The following is a 10,574-nucleotide window of genomic DNA, read 5'->3' as shown; positions in this document are numbered from 1 at the left end:
TTGGTACGTAGAGGCACGATTCTGCTTTCAAGTTCGACTTTTTCTTGGGCAAGTTCATGGACTTTGCGGCGAAGGTCAATAGCTTCCTTGCGCGCAAGCCTAAGCTCGGTGTTTAGGGCATCCTCCACTCGAGAATGTTCCATTTCCGCGAGCGTTAGGCTGAATGACACCTTCTCCACCTCGACCTTCATTGTGCTGTTCTCGGTCTTGAGGTTGTAGATATCATCCTGTAGCCGCCTGGTGGAGCTCTCCACAGCTCTCGTTATGATTGATGGGATATCCTCTGCAATGGTTTTGAGTTTAGCAGTCAGAGGTTCCCACATCCTCGTGACCTCGAGGGAAAGATTTGCAGCTTGGAGAGGCGCCAGGGGGGCTTGTTGAGGGTTCTCGTCGCCGCCTTCCTTAACAATATTTTCGGTGGTTGCTTCTTGGCGTGGCGACGCAATCGGGGACTCGGTGATTAGGATTGGAGAGGTGTGAGCGACCTCATCCCCGATTGGAACGATTCCTGCAGCTGAAGTGTTGGAAGGAGGGCCCCCTCCTGCTGATATATGTGGTGTAGAGGCACTCGGGGGGTCCTCTAAGAAGTTTGGCTCTTGGGCCCCAGTTGCAGGTGGCGCAGTGGCCAATGGAACTGCTTGGACTGGTGGTGAAGGGGCTTGTGGTGCTGGTGGTGAAGGAGGAGGAGCGGGTGTTGATGGTGGTGTTGAAGCTGGAAGAGGGGGCGGGGCAGGTGGAGAAGATGGTGCCACCCTCTTCCTTTTCGTGACAAGGCCATCCTCTGTGACCTCGTCGTCCTCTTCCTCATCCTCTTGGACAACTTGGGGGGCCTTCCGCTTTGGCCTCTTAAGGACCAGTTTCTTTCGTTGGGTGGGCGCCTTAGGCGGTGATCGCCCCTGGATGATGGCCTTCTCGACCGCTGAGTTGGGAACCGTCTGGGAGCCGGTCGCCAACCCGTGGTTGCGGGCGAGCGCCTTTAAATCGGCGAGCATGTTCTTACCCAACATGGTGTCTACATGAAATGAAAGTGCATAAGTTAGCTCAAAGGAGAAAGGGGTAAGTGTACAAGACAATAAGACAGCAAAGCAGGCATATGCAGAAAAGATAAAACCAAAGTCTTGTGTGTATCGCACAAGACGCCCAGAAACAATATCAGAAGCAATGTCAAGACAAAGATGTAGCGTCCTAACCTATTTGAAATTCCAACTAGTCCTCAAAGAACTCGAAGGAAATCAGGGTGGGGGTCAAGAATGTTATGTGGGCATCTGCCACCCTCTTCCAGAAGAGACAAAGGTCTCTGTCCAAAGCTCCCATGCTATCAGGACTTCTGGGCCTCCTGAAGCAGCTCTTGGACTCCTTTTTCCCCTTGTCCACCCAGTACAAGGGGAAACCGTCGAGAAGGGAAGGGTCTTTGTCGTTTGCGCGAACCTGGATGAACTTCCCCTTCCAATCCTTGTACGACTGCTGGAAGATGGTGAAAATGGATCTCCCAGCAATGGCGTTCAGGCTGACCCACAGGCGATCTCCTGGGTGCTTGGCCTCAAACAGGAATAAAAACACGTCCACTGACGCGGGCAACCCCAGGTGGGCGCACGTTACCTCAAAAGCTCGGACAAACGCCCAGCTGTTGGGGTGAAGCTGGGCGGCAGCGATGTTGAGCTCGGTTAAGAGTTCCCTCTCAAATCGAGTGAGAGGGAACCTGAGTTTAACCTTCTTGAAGAGAGTGGTGTAGACGAAGCAGAAGGGCCCGTCGGCGCTCACTTTATCATCGGCGCACACTGGCAGAGTGGCTGGGCAAGGCAGCACCATCATTCTCTCATCGTGCTCCTTGTGGAATGATTGGTGGGCCTCGTCCCCATTGGTCAATCGCAGAACCGCTCCCGCGGTGTTCACTGACGACGTTTCCTTTAAGAGGGTTGAGTTAGCCCATGAGTATAACGTCTTGAAGTCTGGCAGTGGGGTGGGGGCTCCTCCAGCGTTTGGTGGAGTCGCCTGGGCCAGAGTGGTTTGAGAAGACGCGGGCCTCACAGCCTGCGAAGAGGGGGCACCACGAACTTGTGTAGAGTCGTGTGCTTGTGAAGGGGGGTTTCGCGCTGACGGAGGGGGGTTCGGGGTGATCTTCGTGCGAGTCATGGTAGCAACTGCAAACGAAGGAGGAAGGAAAAATAATCAGGAGGGTTACAAAGGCTGACTCGATCATGAAAGGAAGGTGAAAGACGAACGAATGTGAGTTCGTTGCGACAATCGGCAAAGCCCTAAGTCACGCAGAAGGAGAAATGGAAAAACAACCCACAGCGTATGCACCAGACAGTTACAGGATGATGCAAATCGGTGAAAATGCAAGAAAACCCAGCAGATGAAGGAAAGTAGTTACCTTTCGATGATCGGGAGAATGTTAAAGGGAGGTGGTGATCTAGAGCGTCGAGGAACGTCGAGAGCTTTCGCAGAAGGAAATAAGAGCGTATGCAGGTGTGAAGAAAGTGATGGAACAGTAGGAGCGTAAGGGGTTTAGGGGTTTTCGAAACGGTTTTGGGAAGCGCTAACGGCAGATGAAGATAGCCGTTGATGAGGGCCACGTGTCGAACGATGCGCGAAGGGTTTGGTGGAGCGTCAGAGCAGCAGAAAGTACTACCGCTTGGAATTCTGCGCCCATGCCACGTAGACCGGTGTTAACGAAGGCTTTTTCAGTCTTTTCGCTAGACAAGTCTTCGCTTAAGACTGGGGGGCTTGTGTACCGCCCTGGTGGTCGGATGCGATGACGTGGCATCCTGTTACAGTGTAGGCGTGTTGACAAGGCGCCAGGTTGACAGTTGGGAAGGAAGTCGGGAGGCACGTGTAGTCGCCGATAGTTAAGTTGGCGTGTTCCGATCTCCAGCTTACCAGAATAGGCGATCGCCAGGTTGAGGACGAAGTCGCCAGATGCAGACTCAGGCGACCAGACAGTCGGAGATCGCCAGAACAAGCACATCGTCGAAGTTAAAGGAGAAGCAGATTATGAAGGCGGCCAGCGAGACCACAGGGAAGGTGTATGAAGGCCCTACCTCGCCAGTTTCAGTAGAGATCGCACTCCTGAGTTAGTTATGCACTGGGCAGCACCATGCATAAGTAACTTAGCCAAAATGAGAGTAGAAGTAGCGCCAAGTCAGGGAGCCTCCAGATGATGGCACGTGTACAGTTGGATACGAGCCACGTGTCCAAGTCTGTAACTGCCAGGAGAGAGAAAACCACCAGGTATATAAGAGTTCCTAACAGATTTTCTAAGGTACGCACGTTCAGTTCATACACTTTACGCTTGCGAGTGACAGAGATGTTTGTGAGAGAGATTTGCACGGTTCCAGTTCTTAGTATTTGGTGATACCGTCACTGACTTGAGCGTCGGAGTGCGATCGGCCGCAGCGGCGCCGTATCGTTTCTTTGCAGGTTCTTGAGATAGATCCAGAGGAGGAACGGAGGTGAGAAGCGGCGCGCACGTCGATCCTTTGACAAGGCATTCTCCAGCGCTCCGGTCAACAGGCAGGATCAGTGCCCATGTAAAACAAAAATGTTTTCCTGTTGTTACCACCCGAAGATAAGAGGTGCACGTGAATAAGTGGTTTTTCTGTTATGATTAAATGCTTTCTGTTGAGATTATATTCTCGCTAGTGAAAGTTGTTGAAGGGATATCTATAAGATGGGCTTGAATCCCCCAGTAAAGGTATGTTGTTTTTTAGTACTAGAGACTGAAACTGGTTATTATTTTGTATGCTCTCATTGACTTGATCATCGGAGTGTGATCAACAGGTAGAGTTATTGAAGACTGAAGACTCTTCACATCTTGGCAAAGAGTGTGTTTGATGAAGGAAAACATTTTGAAGATTGTTGTATTGTAATTCTTGGTCTATTTTAAATGATTAGAGGTTGTTTAAATATGCCTTTTGCACTGTGATCTACCTCATATGTCATAACCAAGGTGATGAGCATAAAGATCTCTTACAAGGTTTTTCTCAAAACCTGCTTTAAGTTTTTCAAAATTAGTTTACTGCACAAAAAAGTAAATCTATTGTTTTATAAAACAATAGATTCTTTTTGTACTGGTACAAATCTGATAAGCCTTTTCAAAATTCTGTTTTGGTACCAAAATCAGTTTAGCTCATTGTTACCATTATAAATGGATCTAGAAGTGGTTATGTAACCACCAACTGTATTTTCAAAAAACCTTTAGACTTCAATCTGTTATTTTTATAACAGTTTTTAATTGTTTTTTGAAAAACTGTTTTGATCTAAAAGCTATAAAAGGAGAAGTGTATTTCATATCAGAATATACTTAGAAATTACCTTTTTTAATACAACTTTAAGTGCTTTCAGTGATAGTTTGAAATCCTTTTTGGTTTTTGAAAGTTTCTCTCCAAAACTACAAGTGTTCTTGTGCTAGTAATTATTGGTTTGAGATTTCCGGTTCTGTCACAGTGGTGCTGCAGAAAGTCAGTTTTGTTTTTGTTTCTTGCATCTGCAATTCAGGTGTTTTCATTCCTATAACTTTATTTTGTAAGGGTGTTTGTAATTGCACTTCTTGATAGGATTTCTTGAAGTGTAGGTGCTGCTGAAATAGTGTTTTTTCAACATTGAGTATTTTGTTCTTGAAGGGTTCAAGAACCAAAAAGGTTTGGTAAAAGATTGATTTATTTTTAGTGGAATTCACCTTTGGATAAGGTGAAACTGGATGTAGCTCTTGTTGAGTGAACTAGTCTAAAACTGTATGTGCCTCACTCTTTTTTAATCTCTGCGGGCTATTTTGGAAAATATGATATATTGTGTTTAAACCAATTTGTTGATTTTAAATTGAATCTATTACTTTTCATATCTGGGCCAATTTGAAGATTGTTCATCAAGATTTTGGAAAGTTTCTTGTTTGTTTAAAGATCACTGAATCTGTGAATACTAACAGGATAGAACAAGTAATAAGATCTTCTACATAATTGATTTATGGATTCAGTTTCTTTTCAATACAGATTTCAAAGATTTGAATTAGAATCTTTATAACTACTCCAGCTACTGTTGCTGATTGAATTTCACATTATTTGTGTTTTATAAAGTTGAAAATGAAATACATTGATTCTAAAATCAATATGTTTAAGTTTCTGAAAGTGCCTGTGTAATCAAAAAATTAAATTTGTTTTTCTCTGAATCAATCTGTTCTTTTTGTCAGGATTTCTGAAAACAGTATTCATTGCGAAAATTTTATAAGCTCAATTCACTCCCCTCTTAAACTTAGACACTAATAAACCCAAAAAGAGCCCCCTCTGTCTCAACGGAGCGTTGTTCCAGTCTGTCAGAAGGAGACAGATTAGAAGCAGAGCTTGTCCATCCAGTCGGCCTGAGGTCAACCAACGAGCACATTTGGCGCCCACTGAGTACACTCCCCTTCTACTCTTCAAGCTGCTCTTGTAGCACTTCCTTGCCGCCTTCTGATCAGACTTGATGGTGATCAGTCCTTCATTAGGGGAGGGCAACTTCATCTTCATGTGCCTCGTTGAGGACACCATACCTAACCTGTTCAAAGAGGGTCTTCCCAAAAGCAAATTGTAGGTCGAGACAACATAACTACAATATACCTGCTGTTAATCGTACGAGCTGAGGTGCCATCTAAAAATGTCGTCCTCAGCTCGACATGTCCACATACTTCCACCTGATCTCCCTCAAATCCAAACAACCAACCAACATTCTTGAGGCCAAAGGGCATGACCTTGTAGCAGTAGCTAGAGAGCTCGATCCTAAAAGCGGTCTTGCTCTCATCTCGAGGGTGCATACGAATCTGATTGTACCCTGAGAACGCATCTAGGAAACTCAACAGTCGACAACTTGAGGCACTCTCCAACAAGGAATTTATGCTCGACAGTGGGTAAGAGTCCTTGGGACAGGCCTTGTTTAAGTCAATGAAGTCGGCACACATCCTCCACTTCCCATTAACCTTTTGTACCAATACCACCTTAGCCAACCACTCAGGATATTGGATTTTTGTTATGTGGCCAACATTCAAAAGCTTTTGCGTTTCTTCTTTGATGATCAAACGCCTTTCCTCCTTAAATTTCCTCCTTCTCTACACTACCGGTCTGACCTTCTCATCCATATTGAGCCTACGTGCTTCGATATTACCTCGACTATCTTGCCTAGCAACTCTTGACATATCAACATGCCGAGCTTGAACTTCTTGCCTCCTATTTCTTTTTCCTGAACCTCACCAGCAGGTCCAGGTCGCCTCTCGCTGCCGATTTCAGCTTGTGTGATCTCCTCTAGCTCTCCCACCTGAACAGTGATTGAGTACACTCCCCTTCTACTCTTCAGGCTGCTCTCGTAGCACTTCCTTGTCGCCTTATGATCATACTTGATGGTGATCACTCATCCATCAAGGGTGGGCAACTTCATCTTCATGTGCCTCGTTGAGGACATCGCACCTAACTTGTTCAAAGAGGGTTTCCCCGAAAGAAAATTATAGGCCGAGACAACGTTAACTATAATGTACTTTATGTTAATCGTACGAGTCGAGGTGCCATCTGAAAAAGCCCAGGGCTCTTCGTTTAAAGAAGTGGAGGAAGACATCCACTAAAGGGGAGAGGCCAAGGTACCCCATAAGAAGAGAGAAGGCCCTGATGAATGCCTAACGAAGTGAGGGTGGAAGACTCAGCAAGAAGCCTATCAGAGGCCCAAGAGTAGGACTCTCTGTAGTTTACAAGTGGAGTGGAAGGTTGGCCGTGGTCTTTGTTCGCGCCATGGACGAAGAAGCTAGAAAAAGAAAGGACAAAGGTTCAGCAAGGGGGGCTATGGTGTCAAACTACGGAAAACCCAGAAAACCCTACCCACGCGAGAAAGTTCAGAAATATAGGGGAACGAAGAAATGCAGAGAAAATGGGAAAAATAGAAATTTAAACAGACCCAAGCAGTTCAATAGAGCAGAATATCGAATGATAAGAGCAATGATCGGAGCAAAATGTTACCTTTGATGGTTGATCAGGGGAAAGTCTTGAGCTTGGAGGAAGATGAAGTGCAAAGAATCGCGGGAAAGAAGAAGAAGCTTGTGAGAGAAGTTGGCTTGATGGAACAGTGAAGTGGAGCGTATGTTTCGAAGTGTCTTAGCGAAAACCAGAAGCGCAAACGACGTTAAGACTCAGTCGTTGGATCGTGCCACGTGTAAGCTAGGACAGGGAAAAGCTTTAGTGCACAGTGCGTGTTCAATTGTGGAGCGCCACACAAGGCAATCAGGTATGGAATGCCACGTAGGATAACCGGGCGTGGCCTTAGAGAGATATGCGGGCGTGGCCCCACGTGTTGAGAGGACGTGGGCTCGGAGGTATGACCGGGTGTGGCCTTAGTCACTTCGCTGCGCAAGTCGCTAGCTTGAGACTGGGGGGCTTGTGTACTGTCCAGGTCTCGGTTGACCGTTGATCGTTGATCGTTGACCAAGGTAGACATGGGACCCCCGAAGGAGGGGCCCACGCTGGAGGTTCAGTTGATGATATGATTCCAATAGCAAGATATAGATGATTCTTTGATATTTTATGGAATCAACTTGAGTTGGAAAGGTAATAGGCACTTTTCTAGAATTGGATCAATGTTCTATGTTTCAAGAACTCACCAAAACTTGATCCAACACTCCAAAACTCATATGGAAGTCCATTTCTTGCCAATTGAACCGATTAAAATGCTTAAGAATTCAAATGAACTGATTAAAATGCTTCAGAAATGAAATGCACCGAACAAAAGCAAGGAAGAAGGAAGATGAACCGATTATATTTAGCAAAGAAGAAGATGAATCGAACAAAACATGAAAGTAAGCTAAAACACCGAATAGAAAGGACCTAAGACATGTTTTAGGAGTTCATATGGACATGGAGATGAAAGAAATTGATCCGGTCGGTCATCGGTCTAGGGTGACGTCAGCGACTGATGGCCACGTGGGCCATTCTTAGTGGGCCATGTGGGTCGGGGAAGCTGATGTGCCTTGAAGAGGGTCACCTGGAGGGTGATCGATGATCAGGCGGAGATCGGTGATCAGAGGGCGATCGGTTGTCGTATCACACGCAGTTAAGCTAGGAACGAGAAGGGATTCCCGGCAAGAGCGTTGCATACGAGTCTTGTGTGGCAGAGTATCAGAGATCAGAGAGGTTAGGCGCTTTGCAGTACCATGCATGAGAGTGGTCTAAGGGAGCTAGCAGTCGGTCGGTGATTGGTGCTCTCTTAGCCCATAACGTGCATAGGGCAAAACAGGGGTGATCGTTCACGCGTTAGGTGATGCCTGGTATGTGTGCTTGTCCAAGTCGCACCTGGTACTCACGCTGAGGCTGCCCGAGACGCCCAATGAATGAAACACGCTAAGTTACTTCGTACACGAATAACTTGGGCGTGCGGTAGGGTATATAAAGGCATTCCACGCTCATTACGAGGGTACGTTTTCATACTGACAAGTGACTAGTTTTCGCACAGAGAGGAGAGAGAGAATCACAGAGTGCACGAGTCTCACTGAGATTCAGAGTACACGATTCTTTGGTGGTCTTATTTGACTGACTTGAGCGTCGGAGTGCAATCGGCCGATAGAGGTGCCATTTGTAGTGTTTTCGTAGGTTCGCTCGGACTAATTGGAACCTATTTGCGGAAGACGGAGTTTGACGTGACGAGACCTTCAACGATCAAGTCACATGCAAGATCATTTGGCGCCCACCGTGGGGGCCCGTGTGAAATTGTGATCCCATCCACTGTGCTGCCAGATTTCGTGTGTTCTTGAGATTCTTTGCTGCAAGAATGAGGAAGACAAGGCAAACTTCACTCGCGCCATCCGTCGAAGAAGGAGCTGTGACGATGGCGCAAGTCTTGGAGATAATGCGCGCGCTACAAGACGATGTGGCGGCGTCAAGAATGGCGCAAGAAAGGATGCAAGCGGACTTGGCTGCATCACAAGGCAGGAACGAAGATTTGAACCGGGTTAACGAAGAACTGCGCAAGTCTTTACAGGCGCAGAAAGAGAGGGTGGCGGAGGAAGGAGTGGCGCCACCACCATCTCCCCCCAGGACCTTCCCCATGCCATTCTCATCTGAAATAATGGGTGCAGTGGTGCCACCAGGCTTGGTGGGGGTGAAGGCCTGGTTCACGGGGGTAGAGGATCCAGAAGCGCACCTGACGGCGTTCCACACCCAGATGATGCTTTATGGAGGCTCAGATGCCGTATACTGCAAGCTATTCATGAGCACCCTGAGCGGGATTGCGCTAGAGTGGTTCGTGAGCCTGCCAGACGGCCACATCACTTCGTTTCAACAATTCTCAAAGCTGTTCATGGAGCAGTATATCGTGAACAGGGCACCCCTAGTGGTGTCGTACGATCTCTTCGATGTGCGCCAGAACCAAGGTGAATCCCTCCGGGATTACCTTAGCCGTTTTGGGGCGCAGGTGGTGAGGCTACCCAACAAAGATGAAGATATGCTGGTGCATGCGTTCAAGAAAGGGGTTCTTGCAGGCCCCTTTAGTGAATCTCTGATCAAGCATCGCCCCAGCACTTTCGCGGAGATTAGGCGTCATGTTGTGGCGCACATCACTGCAGAAACAGCGGTTTCTGAGAAAAGGGAAAGCACGATCCCTAACAAGTCGTGCGCAGGACCAAGCAGGACTCAGCAGCCGATGAGAGTGCACGAGGCCAAAGAGGGAAAGAGGGCTCAGGGAAAACCTCGCCCTTACGAGCCTCGAAGGGACCAGAATGGGGGGCGCATGAGGGAGAGCAACGCACCCCCCAGGTTTGATTTTGTGGTGGAGCTGGCAGAGCTGATTGCCATTCCAGCCATAGCAGCAAGGCTGCGAGCACCGGAGAAGACCGACAGGGTGCTGGGGCGAAAGAAAGACGTATGGTGTGAGTTCCATCAGGCTTATGGCCACCCACTCCGCACGTGCTTGGCGTTGGGACACCAACTCGCGGAGTTGGTGAAAAGTGGTTTTCTGAGCGATTACTTGCGAGAGCCGCAAGGTGATCAGGCATCGAGGGCCCCAGCAGGGGATCCGTAGCATGAAGTACCGGTGCACGGGGAGGTGCACACGATCGCGGGAGGTTTCTCTGGGGGAGGATGTACGGCCTCTCAGAGAAAGAAGTACGCGCGGTCGGTGATGGCAGTCGACTCGGCGGAGGAGGATCACTCCCCCGACATTGACATCGTCTTTACCAAAGCCGATCTCCGGGACGTTGTGCCTCACGACAACGACCCAATAGTTATCTCCCTTGTCACGACAGGGAGGAAGGTGCACAGGGTCCTCATGGACCAGGGAAGCTCGGCAGACGTGATGTTCTAGCCGACGTTCAGCAAGCTGCAGCTGTCCCCTGACCATCTGAAGCCATACCCGGGGTGTTTGTATGGTTTCGCAGGGGACCAGGTAGAGGTGTGGGGCTATGTGGAGCTGAGGACCACATTCACGGATGGTGCCACAACCAACACTGAGAAAATTAAGTACTTGGTGGTCAATGCTCCGTCCGCTTACAACATACTGTTGGGAAGACCGACGCTCAACAGGTTAGGAGCCGTACCATCGACAAGGCAGATGAAGCTAAAGAAGCCGTACCGCGA

At 48.1% G+C, this 10,574-nt stretch overlaps 1 protein-coding gene across 1 annotated transcript; it reads left to right on the top strand.

The window, feature by feature from the left end:
• The first annotated feature begins 8,829 nt into the window (after positions 1-8,829).
• LOC137815700 (uncharacterized) lies at positions 8,830-10,020 on the top strand. Its single transcript, XM_090296083.1, has 2 exons — positions 8,830-9,373; positions 9,482-10,020. Exons 1-2 carry the CDS (start codon positions 8,830-8,832, stop codon positions 10,018-10,020), a joined length of 1,083 nt encoding a protein of 360 aa, XP_090152209.1.
• Positions 10,021-10,574: the final 554 nt, after the last annotated feature.

This window comes from Phaseolus vulgaris, chromosome 10 (assembly GCF_051622355.1).
Source record: "Phaseolus vulgaris cultivar YP4 chromosome 10, ASM5162235v1, whole genome shotgun sequence".
Taxonomy (NCBI): Eukaryota; Viridiplantae; Streptophyta; class Magnoliopsida; order Fabales; family Fabaceae; genus Phaseolus; species Phaseolus vulgaris.
Note: the sequence above shows the minus strand (reverse complement) of the source record. Positions and strands in the feature narration are given on the sequence as shown.

Bases quoted from the DNA above. Each gene is read 5' to 3' on its own strand.
- LOC137815700 (XM_090296083.1), top strand. From the start codon at position 8,830: ATGGCGCAAGTCTTGGAGATAATGCGCGCGCTACAAGACGATGTGGCG. The intron at 9,374-9,481 runs GTGAATCCCTCC...GGGTTCTTGCAG, and splicing joins CGATGTGCGCCAGAACCAAG to GCCCCTTTAGTGAATCTCTG.